At 38.0% G+C, this 27,257-nt stretch overlaps 3 protein-coding genes across 5 annotated transcripts in view; all 3 read right to left on the minus strand.

Annotated features, from left to right (window-relative positions):
* Nucleotides 1-1,907: 1,907 nt before the first annotated feature.
* On the minus strand, nucleotides 1,908-7,375 carry LOC141433827 (facilitated trehalose transporter Tret1-like). The gene is made up of 7 exons (XM_074095926.1): nucleotides 6,960-7,375; nucleotides 5,873-6,031; nucleotides 5,339-5,478; nucleotides 4,239-4,474; nucleotides 3,395-3,533; nucleotides 2,866-2,992; nucleotides 1,908-2,337 (listed from the first exon to the last, which is right to left on the minus strand). Exons 1-7 carry the CDS (start codon nucleotides 7,159-7,161, stop codon nucleotides 2,138-2,140), a joined length of 1,203 nt encoding a protein of 400 aa, XP_073952027.1. The 5' UTR covers nucleotides 7,162-7,375; the 3' UTR covers nucleotides 1,908-2,137.
* A 1,425-nt stretch (nucleotides 7,376-8,800) lies between these two features.
* On the minus strand, nucleotides 8,801-9,943 carry LOC141433828 (uncharacterized). Its single transcript, XM_074095927.1, has 2 exons — nucleotides 9,733-9,943; nucleotides 8,801-9,026 (listed from the first exon to the last, which is right to left on the minus strand). The coding sequence occupies exons 1-2, from the start codon at nucleotides 9,821-9,823 to the stop codon at nucleotides 8,815-8,817; spliced, it is 303 nt and encodes a 100-aa protein (XP_073952028.1). The 5' UTR covers nucleotides 9,824-9,943; the 3' UTR covers nucleotides 8,801-8,814.
* Nucleotides 9,944-12,738: 2,795 nt separating this feature from the next.
* Nucleotides 12,739-27,257, minus strand: part of LOC141433531 (facilitated trehalose transporter Tret1-like) — a 36,869-nt gene continuing 22,350 nt past the window's right edge. For all 3 annotated transcript variants that reach the window (XM_074095607.1, XM_074095605.1, XM_074095606.1), the window contains 7 exons: nucleotides 26,679-26,818; nucleotides 20,611-20,843; nucleotides 18,274-18,415; nucleotides 17,132-17,258; nucleotides 16,296-16,486; nucleotides 15,740-15,878; nucleotides 12,739-14,791 (listed from right to left, as the gene is read on the minus strand). In XM_074095607.1, the coding sequence (XP_073951708.1) occupies nucleotides 14,670-14,791; nucleotides 15,740-15,878; nucleotides 16,296-16,486; nucleotides 17,132-17,258; nucleotides 18,274-18,415; nucleotides 20,611-20,843; nucleotides 26,679-26,818 (1,094 nt within the window). In that variant the 3' untranslated portion in view covers nucleotides 12,739-14,669. The remainder of the gene's footprint in view (nucleotides 14,792-15,739; nucleotides 15,879-16,295; nucleotides 16,487-17,131; nucleotides 17,259-18,273; nucleotides 18,416-20,610; nucleotides 20,844-26,678; nucleotides 26,819-27,257) is intronic.

Here is a 27,257-nt window from a genome sequence, read left to right on the forward strand (position 1 = left end):
CAATTCGCCTGATGTGATATGACGTCTTCAAACAGGGTAGACATCATGGAGAAAACTGTGCAAGCTATCGCTAATGTGTAATGATGTGTGTAATAAGTGCAATATATTTACTGTTTTAATTAACAGAACATTTTCTCATGTAATACGAAAAAGTTTCTCGGGTGTGCTATAGCCAGTGTGCTAGTGCTAACAGTGCTGAGCGTGCTCATTGCAATATACCCCCGCGGCCAACCCACTCGAAGCACTTTTGATCGCTTGCATAGACCAATTCGCTTGTATATAGCTTCATCTATAAAAATATCATAACTATTATAAGTCACGACAACTATGGTCCAAATTGTACTGGAAACCTATTTTCTAATAAGATGCTCAAAGATATTATGTAGACTAGTATTATAGACGTAAATAGTTCCAATATACCTGATGTCTGCAGGTGGTAGGACCTTGTGCAAGGTCCGCCCGGATTGCTACTACCATAATCTTGCTCGCTAATCCTGCCGTGACGCAGCAGTGCTTGTTTTGTTGTGTTTCGGCGTGGAGAGTAAGACAGCCGGTGAAATTACTGGCACTTAAGGTATCCCATCTTAGGCCTCTAGGTTGGCAATGCATCTGCAATCCCCCTGGTGTTCTAGGTGTCTATGGGCGGTGGTGATCTCTTACCATCAGGAGACCCACTTGCTCGTTTTCCATCCAGTCGAATATAAAAAAACTCAACACTGTCTAGGGCTCAGTCTCAGAAATAAGAAGCTAATGTATTTACATTTTTATTTTGTAATTACAAGTAAACTTACATGTAAAAAATACTTCTGATGTTTCTTATTAATCAATTACCAAAAAGGCCTTTGTCAAAACACACATTTCACTCCAAGTGTCCTTACATTGTCCCCTTCTGAAAAGTCTACTGTCCGGAAATGTTTAAAGGAACGTTAAAAATAGATTTGCCTTTCTCCGGTTTATTAGCCGATGTTTTAGACGTTTGTCGGATCATAGATGAATTTCGGGAAGCTTCGAATAGCTGGGAGGCCATAACTTGTCGCTGGGACACCAGCGTCGCCCGGAAACCTTTGAAATATTCTTCGATCTCTGGTAGGGTTAGATTTTTCGTCTCTGGCAAAAAGACAGCCACAAACAAACACCCTGTAATAAATAAATTGTGCGATAGAATAAGATACCTGAGGTGTGATTAAGCTGGGGTAGGTATAAGCAATAGTATTTTCTCTAAAGGTGCACGGGCCCATAAACAAACCCCCGACCTCACGTGCCCCACCAAAAGTTCCATATGTATAAGATTAGGTACATGAAAATTTAGTTTTGTTTCGACGGGTCCCCATATTTGTTGGTGCCCAAGAGCCCTCGCATAAGACAGCTCTGGGAGCGGAGGATTGGGAGCGTGTAAATGTGGTAATACGGACAGTCGAACCATTTGATTCCTGACCCATCGAAGAACGTTCTCACATTCAGCGTCATACATAATGAACTCCCTTGTCAAGCAATGCGATGGCACTTTGACTTTTTCTACGAAAAGGTTCCATAGTTGGTCACGATTAACTTGATTCGATAGTACATAGGTATGTATTTATGCAGTTATATGTCCGTAAACACATCGTATGACGAATGCGCGTTATCAGCGCGTAAAAAGTAAGAGTGCATATAAGCTCTAATTATTTCCAGCACCTAGTGTACGTTCCATTTCCCCTTCAAATACTTACCTAGAAGAGAAGATACTGAGAAGATCAGCAATATGTACTGCAGTCCAATCAAGGCACAAATAACGGGGTACAGTTTGATGACGCCAAATGTTACTAATGACCAAAACGTCAGAGAAACGCCACCCATAAGACCTCGTACCTGTAAAGGGTATTAATTAAAATATGCTAATATATTTTTTCCAACGATTCATGGTGATCTTTAATAAAATTCCTGCACATTAAATCTAATCAACAGATCTTGAGAAAAAATTAATAGATCAAATTGAAAGTAGGTATAGAGGTATTGAAAGTAACTGGAAGTAGTAATAGTAGGTACCTAATTTAAATTACTGTCGGAAGTAGGTATGATTTTGGACTTTTTGACTATTATTATACCATCAACAAAAAAAGTGTTAAAATATGTACGAGGCCAAGCATAATTAAATTAATTAAGGGATTCTGCCTTTGAAGACTTCATACTCAACTTGTAATGGGAACAGTTCTGACATGTACATGAACGGTAAACTGTTGTATCCTAACGTCGCGAACAGGACATAAAATATGTAGCAAATTTGCGGAAACACATGCCGCTTCGCCGAAAACTCCAAGAAAAGAAATATTTGAAAACAAGCCACACCTACACCAACACCTGAAAAGTCAAATCAGAATATAACAAAACAACAAGTTTATTCTGCAAGTGGGCCGCAAAGGGCTCTTTTTAAAACTACCAGTGCTTTCGGAAAGATCAACATTACCAAGAAGAATGTGTCGCTAGGAACTTGGCAGAATTTTTTCAAAAGAAAAAAATATAATAAAAAAAATTAAATCAATAAATTAATTACATAAAAAAATACAGGGATGTATGGGGTCCCTTAGTAAGCACGTGCAGTAGGAAAGTAAAACAAAAAGTCATAACTCATATTATGTTTTAAGAACTGTCTCCTGATGATGTCTCTCGGCAAAACAAAATTAAACAAAAATAACAACTCAAAACCACCCGAACGTTCAAGAAATTGAATGAAATCTAAATCAAAATACGGTGTTATTTTTAGTTAATATATCTTGATCTAAAAGTGCGAAATATCCAGTGTATTTTAAGTGTTTGGGGTGATTGCAAATCTAGAATAAATTTTATGCAGAAAGAGAAAATTAAAAACTTAAGTTTAAAAATAATTACTTGATGTTAGTGCTAAGAATCTTCTTGACAATTTGTAGAGCAAGCCCGTCAAAACTATGGCTGTGCAGAATCTCGTTGCACTCATCATCGCGTTACCAACATTGGGGTTCACTGTTGACCTTGAGCCCTGAAAAAATTTACAGTACAAACGCCATAAACGCAAACATTTTATAGTTCACATTTTTATTGCGTTCGTATCTCATTCATTAGCACCAATATCTGCCACAACAAACCGTGCATAAATATCTGATACGACTCTATTTCTAGGGCTGGTAGGACGTGTCATATATTTTTGCACGCTCCGCTGTGGCAGATATTAATGGATAATCTCCGAAATAAAAGAACATTATTATTATTAACGCAGGTGATACTTAAAAAAAAATACTAACAGAAAATTCAAAGCTATCAAGAAAGTTGGTAAATAGGAGAGAGAATGATTTTTTTTCCAAGGGATTCTTATTCTGAAATCTGGATGAAACAACGTTGTCAAGTCAGCTTCAGCTTGTATGTTTAAGATATAAATATTAACCGCTAAAATTTCAACAGTCCAAACGATCATAATGCTCGCTCCTGAGATTTGTTCTATGAACATGTAGCCAGCGATGATCCCGAAAGGCTTCCAGGCAGACAGTGTGAGGATTGCTTGTAACGTCCCGTAGATAGTCATCCTTAAAGAGAACAAATAGATCGTCAGCCTTAAGCATTTTTCGAAAATGTGGTAGTGTATAACAATAATAATAAATAAAAAGCCTTTTATTATTCCTTAAAACTTAAAAACATACTGAAAACAAAAAATAATACATGCATGTTCATTCCAATAGATTTAACATTATAATTTGAATTGCCAATTAAACATAATGTTACAATAATATCAATGATTACATTAAATTTCATGCTTTATTCTTTATACTTAATTTAAATTAGCTAAATATCTATCGTAAATACGATAGTTTACTTGGTAGTGTAGGACCAGGAAATCATGGCAGAAGCAACGTAAAGCTAACCTCGTTCTAGCAACCCTAAGCAGTAAGCACCAATGTAAATCAAAATTGCTACAAACTAGAAAAGGAAAGTTGCCAGCATCTGTGAATTACTCGTAATGGGATTGCTTGGCTAAGGGCCTTTAACTAATTTGTTTTAGTTGTATGTTAATAGATATTACCACCGAACGGGATAAAATCTTGAAATCTCATCCGCTGACATTTAATTGGCACTGATGTTTATAATGCAACGTCAATAAAGACCATGATGATATAATTTTCGAGAATTTCCTTCGGGAATTTCGTTAAATCCTGTAATTTCAATTCAACTGCTGAAAGCCGCAGTTAAACACTGGTATCTCATCTACATAAGCGTAAAAGAGCCGTACTCACTTACTTATTTTGTTCGTAGTCTTGAAGTCAATTATTTCTTCTAGCTCCTGTTGCATGTCATACTCGTCTCCCCTCAACCGCTTCAATGTCTGTTCTACCTCGACCGAGGTGTCCGTCTGTGTCAGCAGGAAGTACGGGGTCTCAGGGAGGAAGTAGTCCAAGACTATGAGACCGGCCGTGTAGAAAGCAGTGATAAAACACACGATTTTCCAAGGGAACAACCATGCCAGGCAAGCCTAGAAAAGTCAAAATTACAAACATGACGTGGCGTCATTTCGAAATAATTTATTTAAATGAAGGATAAACAAGCACATTAGAAAAAAAATGCAAATAAAATTAAATAATAAACCAAATGCCTAATTTTTTTTATTACACTGGATGGCAAACGAGCAAGTGGGTCTCTTGATGGTAAGAGATCACCACCGCCCATAGACACCTAGAACACCAGGGGGATTACAGATGCGTTGCCAACCTAGAAGCCTAAGATGGGATACCTCAAATGCCAGTGATTTCACCGGTTGTCTTACTCTCCACACCGAAACACAACAGTGCAAGCACTGCTGCATCACGGTAGGATTAGCGAGCAAGATGGTGATAGCAATCCGGGTGGCCCTTGCACAAGGTCCTACCACCTGCAAAACACACTACCTTCTTAAAAACATAATACTAAATCGCCCAGCCTTCTTGTTGCGCCAGGTTTTCTTGCTATACTCTGGAGGTGTGAAGGGGCTAGGGTATCGACGCTGTTGCGTTGCGTCCCAAACTAAATCCAGACCCATCCTCCTAGTATAGCACATAACTTAGAAAAAAATCACAATAGTTTGGACAGATTTTAATAAAAATCTAGATAAAAGCCATTTCGATTAAAATACGCATAAAATTCGGTATATTCGTTTGGAAAATATGATGCCACAGATCATAATATATACGCAGTGGTAAAAATTATACTCATAACATTTTTTGTTGGAGTTTAAAAAAGAGCCAGACACATTTTTTTATACATATTTTGCAATAAACAAAACTTATGGGGGAGACCTATGTCCAACAGTGGTCGTCTTACGGGTGATGATGATGGTGATAATGATAATGATGATGATAACCTGTATGGCGATGCCGATGGAGGAGGCGAGGGGCGTAAAGGCGCTGAGCGTGCCCCGCATGTTGGGCAGAGAAGCCTCCGCAATGTACACCCGCGGTGGAGATATGGCCATACCGCATCCCATCCCGGTTATAACTACCCCTGAAACAACAATGTATTAATGAATTCAAAGATATATCCATGAGTAGTATGTGCCGTGCCTGGTATTAGAATAAGACGGCTAAATCTCTTCCGGGTCTATTTGGAGAATACCTAGTGTTTTGTATGAATGGAAATGCCCCCTCCCCCTAGAGATTCTAAAAAGTTTAAAGCAACCAAACCAGTCCTAAGTACTTGACTTGCTTGATGGATCATTTCGATCATTCGTGTACGTAGAAACCGAAACTCGAACGAATTCACCAATTTCAATAAATACCTACAATACGTTCTTTTCCCATTCTCAATATCAACTTGCCCCCCTCCTGGGCCATCGGGTAGCGACGCCCTTGGACTGCGGTGCAAAAGGCAAGTAACACGACTCAAGCGTGACACTAACCTACGATCACGTGGATGCTGCTTGGCGCAAATCCTGTATACAACCAGCCAATACACAGCGGCACCTTACATAGCAGCATTGCGGGCCGGCGACCGTACCTGTCCATGACCAGGCCCATCATAAGGCATCCTATGGGAGCCACCATGGACAGAACCGTGGCTGGAAACAACAAAACATGCACGAATTGATCATCTCGGCCTATATGGCTGCGGATCCACTGAGGCGAAGACGAGCGGAGCGAGAGGAGACGTGTAGGGATCGACCAATCATATTAGTTGAATCCACATCTCGTCTCCGCCTCATTATCATCAGACATGTAGGCATTGGTTGATGGAGCCGCAGCCTATAACTTCCTGTGCAGGGAATAGGCCTGCTCGGGCAAGGAATGAGAGGGCTTGGGCCGTAGTTTCCACGCAGACTTAGTGCGCATTGGGTACTTCACAAACACTATTGAATTTCTTTGCAGGTGAATGTAGGTAAATTCCAAATGTAAATTCTGTACCGGGCCCGAACCTGAAGATGGAGTGCGTGAGTAGTAGGTATAATGAAATCACTCTCTACCTTTGTTCAAGTCTGCCAAATTTTTTTTTTATTTGATACGGGCAACGTACAAATTTGTCACATTAGCCCATAGGGCTAAACATTAACTAACCAGAAAAAAAATGTACATCTCACTGTCACATCAGCCAACCAGAAAAGCATTAACGCCATGTCTGTGGCCAGCTGAGCTAAAATACCCTCAAACATTCCCGTGTCATTTTCTATTACAGCGTTTAAAGGGTGCACTGTCAGTCAGTCAGTCAACCAGTCAATGTTATACCTACTATTTTATGGGTATGAACTGGCGACGATTGTTCGGCCAAAATGTTCATCATAAAAGTTTTTAAGTCTGAATAAAATAAGCTGATATACAAATTGACGATATTTTTTTAGTAACAAAAATTGCAAATAAGCGTAAAGACATCTGCGTATAATTTGATAGGGTGCTTCATAACCAGCAATTTGCTTGGCACTTTCGAACACAGTAGCCTAAGCACCGCTGCTTAGAGAGCATGACCATTAAAATGTTTTCAGATTGTATACTTACCTATCCAATTTCCCTCGTGCATTGTAACCTTCATAATGTCCTCCGGCGAAGCAATGTATGGCAACGACACAGCAGCGAATCCATAAGCCATGCCCACACTCACTTCAGTAAGGTTCACCCAAAGGGCATACCTTACCTGCATCAACCCCACTCGCGTGCAGAACCCAGGGTCAGCTAGCACAAGCTTTATCGGATTTAACATTATAGTTCGTACATCTGAACACAGTAAAAGTAGAAAATAAATAATATTCACGGCCACTTTTTGAGGATATTACTCCTTGCCATTGTCACGCTTTGGTGAAACGGGGTAAATAATTTCAATTCAATTCAATTTTTGAAAATGACTCCATCGACGACTCTACGGATATTGAGGATGAAAAAGACTATCGTTTTGCACTATCGGTTCACGAGGTAAATAAAAATTGTGTGGTAAAAGTGAAGTACTCAATGCCTGACTTCATTGATGTTGTGACAGAAAGACAGATAATATAAATATGAATACTTATCAATGAGTTTATGGAAAAAAGTTACATCTAGGTACAGAAGGTCGTTATGAACAGTGCGATATTTTCCGTATCATTGCCTGTTTGCCAAAAAGAACATCAGTATTGTCGAGAGATTACACTAGGGTAGACTGGGTACGGTTGTAACAATTTTGTTTTTATGGCTAATATTATTGCTGTCACAGCTCTAAGAACTACATACAATGCTACAGATTCACGAATACTCTTTTGAGTTAATATTACACTTAATAAATATCATATATGCAGTATTTTTTGCCAGCAAAGCATTGTTCAGTTTGTGTGCCACTGTTACAACCGTCCACGTCATGGGGACGTTACACAGTGATGGGGGACGGTTGTAACATATCCAAAATAAACAAAAATGAGTAATTTCAATGAGTTTTATTACAAAAGACAATCAAGTTAGGTTAGCTTGAAAAGATCACTTTTAGGGATAAGTTCGCCTTTGTACTCTTTTGTTTTGTTGTTTTCTTTTTGTATTACTTTTGTGTTTTATGTACAATAAAGTATTTACATACCTACATACATAAAAATTCAACAAAATTAATACCGTACACTATTGTTTATCATGTACTATAAATGTCTGCACATCGTGAGAGGTACTTAGTTAGAGCATGCTCTTGCTCTTCTGTAAAAACTCTGTTATGAGCCTAAATACCCCATGTTAACATCTTCTTGTCTTATTCTGTTAAAATCTCTTTTAAGAATGCATCTCATCAGTGTAACATAATTAAGATTGTATATATATCTGCTACTTGGCGCAAAGACTTTCCATCTTTTCACTTCACTGTGAGCATTTTAAGGACTTCTTGATCGTTTTCGCCTTTGGATGTCTTCCTGACACGTTAAATGGGCATCTACAATTAATAAAAACTCTTGTTACATCCGAAAAATAAAAAACAAAGGCAAAATATAATAACCAAAAAGTGCTACAATTGTACCCACAAAAATTGTTACAACCGTACCCAAGCCCCTTCTGTGCCAGTAAAACGGATCCACGTTCGAAACAAAATAGCCTATCACTGATTACACACCGTAAAAATCTATGAAATCCAATATGCATTATTAATAAACATATTTTGAGAATAAATAGACCAAAAATACGCTTTTTAACCATTCGGACGGCGCAGTGAAATTGGTAATCGTTTTGTACCCCTCACTCTCCTGTAGATAGTTTAGGAAATATTTGAGCTGTTACAACCGTACCCAGTCTTCCCTACGTACTTTAGACTACGTAAGTACTTTAAATCCCAGCAATGTAGGTATATACCTACATCGCTGTATACTGACGTTAGGTACGTTCTCAATAAAAATTAGTTCTCAACATAATTTCAAACATTTATTTTGCTCTTCTTAAAAACATGAGGGTATATGAACGGCCTGGTGTATTTGTTGTTAGCGAACTGGGCAACGAACTGCGGCCGCAGCTTGTAGGGAGCTAACCGGGTGTTGACGGACTCTTCGAACGTGGCTAGCATCTTGAGCAGGGTGCTTCGCGAGATCTTGTCAAACTCCATGCCTTCTACTATCTGGGGTTTCTTTCCTGTAAAAAATGGTCCAAAATCCCAGAGCCGCCAGACAACTTATTTCCTGCAGGACTAAACCTTGTGTTTTATGTAGTGTTACGTCTACCTGCTTTAACAATACTTAGGTACTGTTGAATATGATTACAAAACAAAACATTATGTCGCCCATAACTTCCGCTATACGATTTAAGAATCTAAAAAAATGATTGAATAATCATGAATAGCATTCTGAAGATTGATTACATATTACTTATTTCAAAACTATAATGTGATCTGATCAACCAGACAAATTGGTAGGTAGAAAAAATCTCCTCAGATACAAAGATATATTCAATCGTGGGTATAAAGGAATAATTCTACAATATACCTAGTTAGGTTAGATCACATCGATCTATCACAGTAATACTTGAAATGAAAATTCTTAGTTTTCCTGAATCAAAAGTAGTATGAATCAATCACTATCAAGTAAACGACCTGCGAGGCAGGAACTATGCAATTTTCCGGAATAAAAACTGTCCTATGTCCTGAGGTTCTCAAGTTATCTCCATACCAAATTTCATCACCATCGGTTGAAGCACAACAAACAACTTTAACAAATATATTCGGATTCATATTATTTTGTAATATTAAATAATAAGGATTATAGTAAAATATAGTCCAAGATTTTGGAGATAATCGATTTTTTGGGCCGATTTAGCCTTTAGTTGTTTCTAATTAACTTACGCTCTCGATTACTCCGTACATCAGCGTAAATGCTGGCGTGTACGATTATCCAAGTCCAAGTAAACACAAAACAACACACGCAGAGTCTCATAACTTCTAACAACTTCACCGTTCTGAGTTTAGTCGACTACTGATTAGGATGTTATTCTTTTTCTAGTGCTCAAGTCAACATAACGAGTTACGTGGCTAAGTATATAAGCAACATCACGCCGACTTAACCGCGCACACCCACCCCGGGACCTCCATCGGTGAGACGTTTTCATATACTCCCAATCCCAACCCGCACCCGTCCTGTGTGTGTTTTGCGCTTTAGTAAGTATTCGTTAGGTGCAATAACATAGTTATAACGCCGCAATTATCCATTGAACATGGACAGCGCAGGAGACATCGTCGCGTTATTTGGAGGAGGCTTACCTACGTCCGACAGTGGACGTCTTTAGGCTGACAACAGTAATATGTAACGCAAATGATACTTAGCCACAAGCCACCAAATTACAAAAAAAAATGATATATTTATTTATTTGGGCTCCACAGAAAACCAACGTTGCTGCAGATAACGTGTCACAACACATGCTGAGTGGAGTTACCACGTAATTCTTCTTAGTCGTTCACTCTTGACAGAGTGGCCGTGGTCATGCTTCGGTCGATCGATTCCTGTGCCACTGCTGCTCTCGCGACGCATCGACAAGTAGCGCGATGTCTGGCAGAGTGGGAGCAATCGTTTATGTTAGAGTGCGTCACAGATTTGATGAGGTCTGTCCACCGTGTCGGAGAGCGTCCGCGAGATCTTTTGCCCTCGACTTTCCCCTGCACCACAAGCCGTTCCATGGAGTCCTCATTACGGGTGATGTGTCCAAAGAACTTGAACTTGTTGAATTTGGAGTTACCACGTAATTTAGTAAGTTTAAATTTTTGGTGGTATTGATGGAACGCGGGGGGAGCGTCTTCACCCTTATGCTGTAAGTGTTCCATTGGCCCGCACGAAGTGGTTTGCTTCATCCTTACTATTATAAAGGGGAAAGTGAGTTTGTTTGTTTGTTTGTTTGTTACGCTTTCACGCCGTAACTACTGCACCGATTCCTATGAAATTTTGCATACGTCATATTAGAGGTCCAGAATAAATAATAGGATATTTTTTATCCCGAAAAAAAATTGCCATTCCCAAGGGATGACCAAAAGTTTGTTTTTGTATTCTAACCGCTGAGCTGACTCTCTACATAGACTATGAATGCACATTACACAAACGTTTTTTTAATAATGTGTTAAAAGCATGCTTGCTTGCTTGCTGCACCATTTCTTGCATAATCACATGCTTGCTTACACGATTGCTTGCATGCTTGCTTGCATGCTTGCTTGCATGCTTGAATGCAGGCTTGAATGCATGCTTACTACTAGCACTATTTCTTGCAAAATTTCATGCTTGCTTGCATGCTTGAATGCATGCTCGAATGCATGCTTGCTTGCACTATTCCTTGCATAATTACATGCTTGCTTACATGCTCACTTGCATGCTCACTTGCATGCCTGCTTGCATGCCTGCTTGCTTGCCTGCTTGCATGCCTGCTTGCATGTTTGTTTGCTTGATTGCATGCTTGCTTGCATGATTGCTTGCATGCTTGCTTGCATGCTTGCTTGCATGCTTACTTACATGCTCACTTTCATGCTTGCTTGCATGCTTGCTTGCATGTTTGCTTGCATGCTTGCTTGCATGTTTGCTTGCATGCTTGCTTGCATGCTTGCTTGCATGCTTGCTTGCATGCTTGCTTGCATGCTTGCTTGCATGCTTGCTTGCATGCTTGCTTGCATGCTTGCTTGCATGCTTGCTTGCATGCTTGCTTGCACTATTCCTTGCATAATTACATGCTTCCTTACATGCTTACTTGCATGTTTGTTTGCTTGATTGCATGCTTGCTTGCATGATTGCTTGCATGCTTGCTTGCATGCTTGCTTGCATGCTTGCTTGCATGCTTGCTTGCATGCTTGCTTGCATGCTTACTTACATGCTCACTTTCATGTTTGCTTGCATGCTTGCTTGCATGTTTGCTTGCATGCTTGCTTGCATGTTTGCTTGCATGCTTGCTTGCATGCTTGCTTGCATGCTTGCTTGCATGCTTGCTTGCATGCTTGCTTGCATGCTTGCTTGCATGCTTGAATGCAGCTTTGAATGCATGCTTGCTTGCATGCTCGAATTCATGCTTGCTTGCACTATTCCTTGTATAATAACATGCTTCCTTACATGCTTACTTGCATGCTTGCTTGCATGCTGACTTGCATGCTTACTTGCACGCTTGCTTGCATGCTTGCTGCATGCTTTAATGCATGTTTTCTTGCATGCTCGAATGCATGATTGCTTGCACTATTCATTACATACTTACATGCTTGCTTGCATGCTAGAATGCAGCTTTGAATGCATGCTTGCTTGCATGCTCGAATGCATGCTTGCTTGCACTATTCCTTGCATAATTACATGCTTCCTTACATGCTCACTTGCATGCTTGCTTGCATGCTAGAATGCAGCTTTAAATGCATGTTTGCTTGCATGCTCGAATGCATGATTGCTTGCACTATTCCTTGCATAATTACATGCTTGCTTGCATAATTGCTTGCATGCTTGCTTACATGCTCACTTGCATGCTTGCTGGCTTGCTTGCTTGATTGCTTGCTTCTTTGAAATGTTAATGGTTAACGCGAGCGAAGCCGCGGGTAAAAGCTAGTCTTTCATAATGCGAACTGCTAAGGAATGGAATTCGCTGCCGTCGTCAGTATTTCCGGATAAATACAACCTAAGGGCTCTTCAAGGCTAGAGTGAATAGGCTGTTACTGGACCGGTGAGATACACCTTTGGCCTCAATTTTATGTAAAGTTCCTTTTTTTCTATTTATTTATGCACATGATTATTTATATTGAGAAACTCGGAAAATGCCCTAAAGAGTAAAACCTTTACTGTTGTACATACTTAGGAGTTTGTGGCAGCATAAATAAGAGGTGAGATAAAATAAGACAAACTATCGTAACTGCTATTTATTATAACAACAATTTGTTTGACTAAGTATATAATCTACTGTATAATTATCACAAAATACTTTTGATGCTTTGCTTATTTACAATAATCTACATAAATCTGAATTAGAAAATATCTACAAGCACCTGTTGGGATTGGGCCCATATCGAGGAAGATACATTAGTAATAATATACATGATACCTACATAATTATATTGTAACACGCGTTACGGAATGGCGAAAAACTGGGTTCGATTCCCAGCTTAATGTTTCATTTTTATCAGTACTGTTCTCTATATGTTATCGTATAGGTAGATAAAAAAAACGGCCAAGAGCGTGTCGGACACGCCCAAGATAGGGTTCCGTAGCCATTAATAAAAAATCAAGTAATATTTTTCTAAGGATTTCGTATTGTGTACGAAATCTGCCAAGTTTAGGTATATTTTATACCTTAGGCTGCTATTTACTCTTAAACTACTAATAATTCTCAAGCAATCTTATCCGCTATAATTTTCCTTGTAAATTTGATATATTTATGACCATTTTGATTTTTTTAAATTTTTTTCCACCCAACAATTTCGTTTTTAGAGGTCGGGAGGGACGCTCGATTTTAATGAAAATTTGCACTTTCAAGTTTAATATTTCGCAAAAAACAGATCACTAAATAAAAAAATAGTTTTAGCAACCCCCCTAATGGTTTTAAAAGACCGACCCAACGATACCCCACGCTACAGGGTTAGTCGAGAAAAAAAAACACTCCCACTTTACGCCTATGGGAGGAACCCTAAAAATTTTTTTTTAGTTCTTTTTATTTTAACATTTTGTCGGCGTGTCTGATATGTATAGTCATGCCAAATTACAGCTTCCTAGTACTAACGGTCTCTGAGCTTAGCCGCGGACAGACAGACAGACGGACAGACATGGCGAAACTAAAGGGTGCCTAGCTACGAAACCCTAAAAAACGAACGGAATAGTGATAAAATCCAGAAAGAAAAAGTCTGATACTGTCAATTAAATAATTAATACGCACGTAGGTACAGTCACCAGTACCAATATCTGACACAACAAGCGTTCATAAATATCTGATACGACTCTTACTATTTCTAGGACCGAAAGGACGTGTCAGATATTTTTGCACGCTCTGCTGTGGCAGATATTAATGCTGGTGACTGTACCTATAATATTTCTACGCACGTATAAAATCTAGTTATCAAATCGTACCTAAATAAATAACGGATTTATCTACAAACGTAACAAAGATCTTATTATATTTTGATGGCACATGTTTAACGTAGATATCCACCAGTAGCCTACTTAAAACTATATTCGCTATAATACTCGTTTAACATGAATCTCTACATCCTTGATATAACATTTTACAAATATTCAATGTAAGATTCATGTATACTAAAGTAAACTAGGCATTCGTTACAAAGGCACGTTGAATACTAATTAGTAGATTTTGTAAGGTATTTGCTCCAACTTTGATCTTTAGGCTAAATGTTAACCTTATCCTCGTAAGCCCAACAACATTTTTTTAGATACCTAGTTAAAAAAATGGCTTTGTCTATCAAAGAACAATTTTGCTAGTGAATTCAGTTATAATATTATTCGGTATACCAGTTATAATATTCAGTAAAAAATCCAGAAAACGAAATACTTAAAAGAAACTGGCGCAAAATAATTGTAAGCAATAACAACATTACATTGTACTCATAGAAATCTCGAAACTTTCGCAGTAACGTCACTTCTCAAACATTTCCTAAATATATACAAACAAATATCGAACACTCCTGAGCAACAAAAAAAAATCGGATTCTACTGTTGTATAATTCTGCAAGGAATCCGAGTTGTTTTATTGCTCTTTAATTCATCTAAGTCTTGTTTACAACTGCGCAAAATGCACTTTGTGATTGGCCAAGGTTTGGGCCAGAGATCACGCTCCTTCCGATTGAGTGGTTTTCTTTAAAGTTTTGGTCCTACCGCAGAAATAGTCTTCTATCTCTTGAAGAGTACGTCCCTTGGTTTCAGGGAGGAATACGTAGAAGAAGGCGATGCCTGAAAAACAAGACTAGATGTAGAAGTTTTGCAATACGCTTTGACATAATGGATAAACCAATACTTGCTGGGCACTTGCATAATTCAGGAAATCTTGCACATAATGTTTATAAGTCAGATAGAGCGATAAAAAAAACCAGCCAAAATAAATGTTGAACCCGTAGCTCTATATTTATGTATTTATACTTATTAGAGACTCCAAATTCAGCATACAGGTAGTATGCCGTAGTTGGTTATAATAATAAAAAAAAGTATCATGATTTCCATGAATTTCCGCAGAATAAAGAATACAGAGGAGAGCGAGAGTGCCTAGTGTTGCAGCCTCTACGCGCTACCTGTTTCCTGAGATCGTTAGGGTTCACGATCACAATCAGTGGTGTAGCGTAGTTGGGGCGGAGGGGGGCAGTCCGCCCCGGGATTCACATTTAGGTGGCGACAAAATACCATAAAAATTGAATGTGAAGATCCCAATCCTCACTGGGCCCGCGTGGGACGTGTATAGGCTGGGATGATGATGAATATGATGATAATTCCATAACAAAAAAAAATGTCGCAAATACGATTCGGATCGATTCGAATAAGTACCCTAAATAAAAGGACGGCAAAGTTTTTTTTCGCCCCGGGCGGCTGTTACCCACGCTACGCCGCTGGTTCTGACCACGTTTCTAGAATCGCTTTTATAATAATAACCAAAGACACTTTAAATAACTAACAAAAAGTTGAAAAACCGCCGATTTTGTCACTTCAAAGTTCAATATCTCAAAAACGGCTGAACCGATTTTGATCAAACATACCTAAAAACCATTGCTAGATAACCTGCTTTCAGTTAAAAAAACCGCATTCAAATCGGTTCATCCGTTTAAGAGCTACGGTGCCACAGACAGACACACAGCGGTGAAACTTATAACACCCTTCTTTTTGCGTCGGGGGTTAAAAATGAAGACTTACTCCCAATAGACATGACACCGTATACTGCGAAGGCCCCGTAGTAGTTGAGCTGGTCTTTGAGGAAAGGGAAAGTTTTGACTACTGAGAACACGGAGAGGTGGGCTGTCATCGTCGTCATGCCGCCAACTATACCCCGTACCTTGAAATAAAAACGTTTTTAAGCTCTTATTGCTGACAGTATTACAGTCTAATAATAATTGTAAATTACTTCACTTACGATAATTTATTTTGCCATATAATTTCACTTATTACCACAACAACGTTTGGCTTAATATACAGATGTAATCGTGCTCTTTCCACGAATTTATAAAATATCATCTTACAGAATGCAATAGGTTAAGTTAGATTAGTTTAATATCAATTCTGAAGAAAATAATGTTTCAGAAATTGATTACTTTATGACAACGAAAATTATGAAAAACGATACATAAAATAGAAATAATATTAGTGAAGCCTACCTAACTGTTGATGAGATTAGCAGAGGTCAAAGTGGCGTGAAAATGAAGAGACCTTTACTCAGCAGTGGGTGGATGTGGACTGAATTAATGAAGCCTACCTGTGAAGGATACACCTCTCCAATCATAACCCAGGGCACAATGAGGAACCCGAGCGTGCAGGAAATGGTGAATACAAAGATAGCGACTACTGGGATCCAGGAGTGCTGTGGTTGCTCCCCAGTCTGCTCCCATTGGTGCACGAAGTACATGTATACTGAGAGCACCACCATCGTTGAACCGCAACCGACAGCTGGAATAAAAATGGTAAGTAAAGTTACTGCGGTATACTTTTTGGATTGTAAGACCTAATAATGCACGTCCTGACATGACGGTGAAATTTACGAACATCTAGCTAGCAGTGGTAAGGAGTAAACAATTTCGGTTGGCACGGCGGAAGACAAGAGAAGCTTGAGTAAAGACATGTCATGTCTTAGGATGCAGCACTTTGCAGTTAGAGTACACTAACATTTGCCATACTTGTCATCAAATATATTGTAGAAAGATAATTTTAGATAAAATATTGCTTTGGGCTCTAGTCCATGGAAGTAGTGGAGAAAGGGAAGAAGAATGAAAGAATAAACTTGGCAAAGATATACGATACGAATACGGTTGGGAGTTGTAATTTTTGGGATGTTTTTAAATTAATTAAAATAGTACAATTACGTATAAGTAATTCTGGGGTTTCATTTTTAAAGTCTACAAAAAGCAAAACGGTTGAAGCCACTGCCAGCTAGCTACACACATAAGCGTAAGCGTAAAGCTCTTTTATATCATTTTTGTTTTGAACCACAATCTCAGTGACACAGTTTCAATCAGGGAGCAGGAAGAGATTCTAATAAAGTTGCCAAATGTAAAGTAACCAAATAAGGACCGAGAAAACAGAAAGATGCCTCACCAGAAACAAAGGTCAGTGGGCGCCTGCCGCATCGCCGACAGAGTATACAGCCGACGACAGTGAATATAAGTCGAATTATGCCCACGCATATAGTCAGCCAGTACTTGTTCCATGCGGCACCTGATTTCTGTAATGATGTGTTCTTGCGTCAAGGAGTGTTTTTTGACAGGTAGAAATGGTAGAGCAATAAATGTTGTTTATCGTAAGGTCCGTTTGACATTGTGGCACGACTCGTTTTATACTCGTAGCTAAAGGAACCTAATTGTAAAGAAGACTTATGTTACGTAGAAACGGACCTCTTGCCAATGGCGCAATCTACCAACTTTGTGACGCATAAAACAATTGCAACTGTGTACTTATAAATTTACCAATGCGTATTTAACTACTAGGATATTATAAAAAAGCCGTGGTGGCCTAGTGGTTTGACCTATCGCCTCTCAAACAGAGGGTCGTGGGTTCAAACCCCGGCTCGCACCTCTGAGTTTTTCGAAATTCATGTGCGGAATTACATTTGAAATTTACCACCAGCTTTGCGGTGAAGGAAAACATCGTGAGGAAACCTGCACAAACCTGCGAAGCAATTCAATGGTGCGTGTGAAGTTCCCAATCCGCACTGGGCCCGCGTGGGAACTATGGCCCAAGCCCTCTTGTTCTGAGAGGAGGCCTGTGCCCAACAGTGGGACGTATATAGGCTGGGATGATGATATTATATAATGTGTATTAAAATCATAAACTTAAAGACTTGAATAAATTAGCTAATAACCTAACCAACGAAAAGTTGGAAAACCACCGATATTGTTACCTCAAAGTTTAATATCTCAAACACGGCTGAACCGGTTTTGATAAAACATGTCTAAGAAACACTGCTTTCGAATAAAAGAATCCGTATTCAAATCGGTTCACCCGTTTAAGAGCTACGGTGCCACAGACAGACATACAGAAACACAGACAAACATAGCGGTCAAACTTATAACACTCCTCTTTTTGCGTCGGGGGTTAAAAAATAACGCAGATGACTTTCCCAATTATTCTTTTTCTTCGGTTGCATGAATATTCATATTTATGAGAAAGAAGAAGAAAACCGATCTTTTGTTTCGAGTTCCCAACGACATTAGCAAAGTAGTTTAATTGTATGTATGCACCTCAAAAACCTCAACAGCGTAAAATGTGATGATGTTGACGCCGCACCACTGGTACACAAAGAAGTAGATCGCGAGGATAGCGAACGGCTTCAGCGCTGAGGGAGACAGCAGCGCCTTTACGTACTCCTTTACACTCGTCAGTCTGAAAGTAAATCATAGTGTCCTTTAAAAAAAGTCCAGCAGAATTTGTAGGGGATAGAATAAAGAGCAATGGGACGCAGATATTGTAAAGTTAACGAAATAGATCGCTCAATCCTCATTAAAACTCAGCAAAAAATAAAGCTGGCGGATCTTACACACATTTCTGATGTACACTCGAGTTCTTATACTTCTGAGCGAAAATTCAATCAAAAACATCTGAACACGCTAACTATACTGCTAAGGAAAGAGTTGTGATCTAATATTTTTGATAAAATTTTGGCTCAGAAGTACTTATATAAGAATTCGACTGTACACGTAGGCCCGCTTCACATGCACACGGACACGGCACGGTCGCCGTGCCGTGTTTAAGTAGAAATAGAAATGTATGAGCTACATAGACATAGCTTTCACATGGCATAGTAACGGCACGGTCGCCGTGCCATGTGAAAGCTGTCTATGTAGCTCATATATTTCTACTTAAACACGACACGATCGCCGTGCCATGTGAAAGCTGTCTATGTATGTAGCTCATACATTTCTACTTAAACACGGCACAGCGACCGTGCCGTGCCCGTGTGCGTGTGAAGCGGGCCGTAGGGTGTACTCGTACCAAAAAAGAACTCTATGTTGGCTAGATACTTTTAATTGCCTCAACAACTGTGACGAATCCCATTAATTTTGTTTCCTCCCGATTGTTTTTTTTTTATTCGACTGGATGGCAAACGAGCAAGTGGGTCTCCTGATGGTAAGAGATCACCAACGCTCATAAACATCTGCAACACCAGAGGTATTGCAGATGCGTTGCCAACCTAGAGGCCTAAGATGGGATACCTCAAGTGCCAGTAATTTCACCGGCTGTCTTATTCTCCACGCCGAAACACAACAGTGCAAACACTGCTGCTTCACGGCAGAATTAGCGAGCAAGATGGTGGTTTTAACTTTGACAGCTTGTTTAAGTATATAACGGATGTGACTTTTAACAAGAGCAAATAATTAAAACATAGATCGTACTCGACAATCTGAACAACATTAATTCAGCGAATTTTAAAAATTTTTTTTTTTTTCATTTTTATTACTAATGTTTCGGCGAATAACGTTTGGCAACCTGTTTCATTTCGCAACTTTTTATTTCCCAACTGTTTAATATTTCTGAAACTGTAAATATTTCAGGATTTTTATAAAACTAACCTAACCTAACCTAAAGGGCTCTACACAATGGCCCTGAAATAAATCCTGAAATATTTACAGTTTTATAGTTTGCGAAATGAAACAGGTTGCCAAACGTTACGTTGCGAAAAGGCAGTACTCATTATTACACTTTAAAGTTTATTGGAAGAAGCAATGTAAAGCAAACTGTTTGATGTTTGTAGCATGACAGGCGACGTCAGTTGGGTTTTAGGATGGCGTACATTGATAACAGTATTTAATTTGTATGAAAAAAAGAAAATCTAAAGACTCCATTATTTATAAAAGTCGCTGAACTGATGTTGTTCACTTTGACGAGTACGATCTGTGGTTTAATTATTTGCTCGTATTACAGGCCACACCCGGTATTACAACAAACTTAACCAATCTCAATTGAAATTCAGAAAACTTACAATAATCAAGACATACGACTGTTGTTTACCTAGTAAATTCATTTCGAATAAAAACTAGGGCTACAGCTTTTAAAAGTATAAAACGAAATGTGTTTGCCAAGCTAGAAACGACGGCCCAATTCGCTATACTATCATAATCTCTGTTTACACAGCTGCTCAATATTGATGTTCTTTCAACAGCATTTATATTTTATGTACAATAACTGCTAAAATATCGTCACAAATTCGTCTTGGCAATTTAATAAGCTAGATACAATCTTTCGGACTCTTCATTTGCTTAAGTGTACACGGTGTACCTAACATAAAAACGGGTTACTATGGGAATCTCTGCAATTCAATAGATAGACACTTCGCATTTATATAACTTTTAAATAATAGCTACCGACACAGTATCGTATGAAATAAAATCTCCGTAAAAATGTTGTGTACCTACTTGTGATTTATTTTGATGATCTGCTTGCTTGTTAGATCGATAACTGTATCTAATTACAATATCTTGTATTTAGCTTAAATTTTGGTAAATCCTATACTGATCCTCCACGTTATTAGCTTTGCATACCTAGTAGTATTTTATTTTAGTTAAAAAACGAATACATACGGTTCAACATGATTCTTCTCTTTAAACGTTATCATCCTCTGTATTTCCTCGTCTATGTTGCAGGTGGATCCTCTTAGCTTCACCAATGAGCTCTCAGCTTGGGCCATCTTTTCCTGACCGAAGAGATAGTTCGGTGTCTCTGGCAGAAGGATCGTCCCGAGAAGAGATACTATGGGGATGATCGCGCTAACTCCCGCGAGCACGTTCCATGACGTCACACTGCCGACGACGTACTGGAACATGATAAGGCGTAAGTTACAAAAGAGGCAACGACTAGCAATCGGTCAAGTACAGTCAAGGACGCCAATATTAACAAAGAAATACAAGCCACTGTTCAAAAATATCCACACACAGATCTCGTATGAACGGTTGGTTTCTATTGGTGTAATTTTAACATCTTTATTAACTCTATGTACCAAAACTAGAACTGGTGTTCTACCAGAAGTCATGCGTGCCTACAGTGATCAGCACCAATACATGATAGAACAAAGCGAGCATTAATATTTGATAAGACTCTATTTCTAGAGCCGGTAGGACGTAGTGTTATATATTTTTGCACGCTCCGCTGTGGCAGATAAATGCAGGTGCCTGTACTTACATACATTAACTTGGGCAATTAGTACCTACATAAATATAGCGAATTTTTTCTCTGTTCTCGAAATAGTTATTTTCAATTTTAGTTTTTACGAATTTTGGTTCTATTCGGTGAGTATTTTAAATTAAATGGTAAGGTGATCCGGGACTATTGTAACTAAACAAAAAAAAGATATATCTTAGAATTCTTATAATTTTATCATTTTATATCTTACAGTAATATTTTGCAAACAAATCTCACCCATTTATATAACTCTTCAGATTAATAATATAACTAGCAAAATACTTTTAGGTTAGCGGTAAAATAGTTGAAAATTGAAAAAAGCTACAATAGCCCCTGGGGTGGCGCTATCGCTCTAAAATATTATCTCGTAAGAGCTACAATTGTCTAGCCGAGTTGCTGAATTTTATTTTGTAAATAAATATTTCAATGATTTTGAATCTTGGCTTGGCGTGACTTTTTTTCTAAATAAAATCCGAAGACAGTCTTCTGGCGAACACAACGTAAAATCATGTAAAATGGCCGAAAAAGAACATGGCGTCGTAATGACGTCATCAGACGGCTTAGATACAATATCCACCAGCTGAAATATTCACCTTACTTATTAATAAATTAAAAAAATAACAGGAAAACCATAAAACTTAAAAAACGAAAAGTAAAATTTCTGGATTTGATAGTGATCTATTGGTATTATATTTACTCTGTGCTATTTTAACCCCATTGGTGGAAAAGTATACCTACACATATTAGGGACAATAATCAATATACATGTAGCGGTAGATCACTTCAAGACCTTGAACTCTTTGATTAAAACGGCGCTATATAGTAGATATGAGCGCGTTTCATTATAAGAGGCCATACAATGGAAATTGCCAATATCTAACTGTATTGAAACACATCTCGTTTTAATACAGTAATTGGCAAGAAAACTAACTAGTGGTAAGACAAAATTACGATTTGAGACACCTATAATAATAGAATTACAGGAAAAATATGTCCTGATAAAATTGTAATATTTTAGGTTCGCTGACGCATATAATTGTAAAGAAGAATTTACTTTTAACTACGAAACTGATAATAAATGAAATACATATTTTCATACATATACATTATTTTTAATAAATTAATTCATTCATTCATTTATTTCGGGCAACTTGGCCCAAACAATAAATACCTTACAGACTAACATACATATTTATAATCAATAATATTTAAAACTAATTTGGTGACAAAACGTCATACAAGTAAAAAGTCAATAAAATTGTTTGGTGTAAAAAGTCATACAAGTTCAGTACTGTTCAGTATGACGTTTTAACCTCAGCTAATTAAGTCACATTTATATTTCTTGACAATCATATTATTATATCTATCGTCTTTGAGACCCTAGGTCCATGGGGCCCTGGCGCACATCAACTCGAAGGATTTGCAAAAGCGCCTGGTATACTCAACCGGACACCAAAAGGCAGGCAGCTAAGTATCTCTCTCAATTAATTAGCATGGCTATTTATTAAACAAGGAAAAGCTGCCAGCATTTTGGGCACAATGCTATTTCTAGATTTTATTTAGTTTTACTGAATTAGTTTTTATTTAGTAGTTTAATTTCTTCTTTCATATTTAATGTAATATTTTTTATTACAATTCAATTGTTACTTGATGTTTTTTATTTCCTTTAAATAGCATATTTATATATTACATTCTAAAATTCTTTAACAGTCGTGTCATCGGTTTTCATAAAAAAAAATGCTATATTTATAATCAGCGCAAACACCGATACCTAATGGTGTTATCACGAGTATCCTGTGTGCTCAGCTCAGTTTAGCGACAAACAGCCGGTATTTGCCTGTTTGTTTGCGCGTGCGACATATCTAATTTTATTAAGTAAATTTTAAATTATCGCTATCAGAGTTGAAACGTGTGACAGCTACGTGCAGGCTGTAAAAATATTGACTGTTTTGCTACTAGTTTAGTGGTGTAATTAGTGATACTTATTTGTATGCTTTTGATACTTAGCAACAATAATATTACAGGTACATAATATTACTTAAGCTCTGGCGAGACATAAGCGGTGAAAACCGTTTATAAAGAAATCATTTATAACGACATATTATCGGGTGTAACGACCAAGAAATAAGTCCCAACGCAATCTTATATACTAATATAACACTGGTTATAACGATTACCGGAATCAACGACGAAAATACGACTGTCCCTTCGTTGTTGTTATAAACGTCATGTTTATAACGACATTGAAGGAACAGCAATATTTGGTCGTTATACACGGTTGGACGTTATAACCAGTGTTACTTTGGTATATAAGATAGTGTTAAAATTATTTTTTGGTCGTTATATCCGATATGTCGTTATAACTGGTGTTGCTACAAAGGTTTTGACTTTTAAAAAATTACAAAACGTTTCAACTCGCCATCTCATCATCCTCTCATCTTCCGAAAAGATGACTTAAACATAATTTCGTGATTTTTTTGCGATATTATTATAAAAATGTTAATTAACGAGCCGAAAATGAAACGTGCTAAAGAAAACCATTTAAGTCTCTGACATGTTAACGTGAGGTTGAAGAATATGACAACCTAATGCCTTTCAGAACGGGAGAAAAGAGGATATAACGCTTGTATGTGTGTACTCAGCTGTATTCGGACAATGGTTTTCATTAGTTTTGTGAGCTATGACATATCTGAACTTAAAAAAACCGTCGCCTAGAATTACGTAGATGGAAAAAGACCTGCATCATTAAATGAATTATCGAACACAATGGATGACAATTCGCGCCGTTCACGGTAACGTGTAATATATTTTTGGACAAAGCGTGACAGAGGTGTGTCACTAGTCACGCGGTGTCGTTTGCCTTTGAATTTGAGTTGACCGTTTATTTTAGTACTGCTTAGACAACTGAAGGAAATTTGAAAATTCAGCAAAACTATTATTGTACGTGAAGCTCGACCCAAGCCTTCCCGTGATTACACCTACGAGTATAACAACTTCCAAAATAAAGTCCTGTTTAGCTAGTCATGCTTGCGCCCATCCCAGCCTCCATCCAGCTTAGGCGAACTCATCTTGATAAGTTGTCCCATTTGAATACACATCTAGGAGGACATCATCATCATTGTCATCATCATCATCATCATCATCTGCATAATTATTTTACTATTACGAAGTGCAAATATCCTCCCCGCTATTTTTGACATTATAGTGATTCTCTTTAGCGGTTTGCACTCAAACTTTGTGATTGCTGCTGACACCAACGGCGGTGAGCAGGCTTGTTGATGATTCTATTAGGTACGTACCTAGTTGTAACTTGTTCCATGGACACGTTAATAAAGAAGATGATGATTGGGTACTTGTATAATTTTTTTCCTATAAAAGTAAGCAATTGCTACGGCGCAAATACCAATATGTATAGAAATATTAATAAATTCACGTGATTTTTAACATAGGCGTCTAAAAAATGCGGAAATTAGCAAGTCTGCGATGAATGAGGCGTCGTGAGAGGACCCTTAACATAAATCCTCTAAATATGGAATTCTACGCTTCAAGTTAAGCTCAAATAATTACGTAATAGCAGTGTCCCTAGACATCTAGATTTCTTTTCGCAACGTAACGTTTGGCAACCTGTTTCATTTCGCAACTTTTCACTTCGCATACTCTAAAACTGTAAATATTTCAGGATTTATTTCAGGGCCATCGTCCCTTTAGGTTAGGTTAGGTTAGTTTTATAAAAATCCTGCAATATTTACAGTTTCAGAAATATTAAACAGTTGGGAAATGAAAAGTTGCGAAATGAAACAGGTTGCCAAACGTTATTCGCCGAAACATTAGTAAACCATACAAACTGCATATCCTTGGTAATGTGAAAAAAAAATAGAACACTGTTGTATAGAGCTGTTAAGTATAATGTAGAGGTTCATATAAGGTAAGTGTTTGATTCACTTACACTACGTGGTTCATGGCAAGCAAAATCAGATCTCACAAGAGTGGAAAAGGCTGAGTCGCAATTAGCGGAAGGCGTCACAACCTTGAGACATGAGGAACTTATTTTTAACATACCAAAATTTTCCTTCGAACCAGTGATCCGTAGAAAACAAACTGACAATATAATGGATGGGCTGAAATTAGATGACTATCTAGCTATGGAACATGGATAGGCCAAACATGTCAGAGGAGAGTCAACAAAGCCATAAGTTAACATTGACTATGCCATTGGCATTAACCAGTGTTCCGGGACACACCTACTTAAACTTATAATATTTTCAAGCCCTCTTATCTTATGGAGTAGTGGCGACTACGAAAGCTGAAAAAATTGCGCTAGAAAATAACAACGTTCGGGGAGAATTGCAACCACTGTAACCACACCACGTTGTATTACATTATATAGGTTCTATAGATAAGGAACGTGTGTCATTCCTCTGTTCCAGTCAGGCCATAGACTTTATGTATCTAATTAGATAGACTAGGTATAAAAATATAATTATATAAAGTCTACGGTTAAACTGGACAGGGGGCTAATACGAAATTCCAAAATCGAAGATGATATCGTACCGTCCCTCTCACTCTCGTATTAATAATATAAGTGTGGCTACAGCAAGATACTTAGTTCGAATTTTGCACTTCATAGTATAGGGTCTTAGCAATGACATAAGTTCCTTATCGGGCTTAATGTACACCTAGTCATTATAGTGTTAGTGGTCCCTAAATAATGTTATTTTCTAGATATTTTCCAAATTTCTAACTAAACTAAACTTTGTAAACCTCAAATCTTATAATTGCGTTCAATTCCAGTATTTCGTGAAACGTAGAAATAACCTCATTGTCTTCTGCGTCGTGAAATTGTTTCACTTTTAGAGGCCAGAGCCTGCGTGGCAAAAAAACAATACTTCAAATAGTAAACTGATGAGCAATTAAGAAGGTGTACATTCCTACGACGCATAAACGATCGTCGCAAAGCTACCGCAGAAAACGATCTATTGTCTTAATTCATTTGCATATACAACAAAGCTGTTTTGTGGGCGTGTACATTGTGCTGTAACTGCTACGTTAATTACGTAATTAAGGAAACAGGCGACATTTGTTGGATAATTAGCACCTCTGTGACGTTTTTGTTCGAGATCACGATCGATCCCTGTTTGTATGGTTTGGTTATTAGAGTGCTTCGGATAAACAGTGGATACAATTACATGCATAGTATTGCACAACCGTTTATTTGTTAAATGACGATTACTGGGAAAATAGTGCAGGAAATACGTAATTTTGATGGCGAATGATTCAGATTTGAAGAGCTCTTCCCATCGTTCCGCTTGTCTCATCTGTTTTCTTTTTAAGGGGCTTTATATTTTGAATCGTAATAGGCAGCTGGATGAACTCACAGAATATGCGTTTACGTTTGACTAAAACGATAACACACAAACATCACGCTAGATGTATATACGTGTTGTGTATTAACAATAAAGTATAAGCAAACCTGTATGAGAACGCCAGTGGATACTCCAACAGAGGCGAGCGCGCCGAGCATACCCCGAAGATGGGGCTGAGAGACTTCGCAAGTGTACACTCTGGCGGGAGCACCCACCATGCCGGAGCCGAGACCCACTAGCAGTCTGCCTGGAGATGGAGTGAATAATCAATAGACGCGAAGAAAATGAGAGAAAATAGATTATTTCATATAGAACGCATATACCTCTCCTTGCAGTCGGGTAAAAAGGATCTTAAGTATAACGATCATATGGATACACCTCTAAAAATTTGATAAGCTTAACGATTACTTTAGTTGGAGAACTAGGACAATGAGTTATTCCAGCGTTTATAGATTTTAGCTAAGAATTTTACACATCTTATTATCCTGTGTTCTGTTATTTTCATGTGTTTTTATGTACAATTAAGAGTTTTACAGTACAATATAATACAATTTTTCGGAAATAATACAGATTGGGAGTACAGTTTACTAGTTCTAGACCAGTGTTTTTTAGGGTTCCGTACTGTCCCTTGGAGCTGTGAAAAATCAAACTTCTAAGCCAACGCAATCAAAAGATACAGCCGTTTA

This window comes from Choristoneura fumiferana, chromosome 12 (genome assembly GCF_025370935.1).
Source record: "Choristoneura fumiferana chromosome 12, NRCan_CFum_1, whole genome shotgun sequence".
NCBI classification, from domain to species: Eukaryota; Metazoa; Arthropoda; class Insecta; order Lepidoptera; family Tortricidae; genus Choristoneura; species Choristoneura fumiferana.

Coding starts and splice junctions, on each gene's coding strand:
- LOC141433827 (XM_074095926.1), bottom strand. CDS start 7,161: ATGTTAAATCCGATAAAGCTTGTGCTAGCTGACCCTGGGTTCTGCACG. Junction 3,534..4,238: donor ACTACGAACAAAATAAGTAA/GTGAGTACGGCT, acceptor GTTCTCTTTAAG/GATGACTATCTACGGGACGT. Junction 2,993..3,394: donor GGACTGTTGAAATTTTAGCG/GTTAATATTTAT, acceptor AAATTTTTTCAG/GGCTCAAGGTCAACAGTGAA.
- LOC141433828 (XM_074095927.1), bottom strand. CDS start 9,823: ATGAGACTCTGCGTGTGTTGTTTTGTGTTTACTTGGACTTGGATAATC. Junction 9,027..9,732: donor TGTACGGAGTAATCGAGAGC/GTAAGTTAATTA, acceptor CATTTTTTACAG/GAAAGAAACCCCAGATAGTA.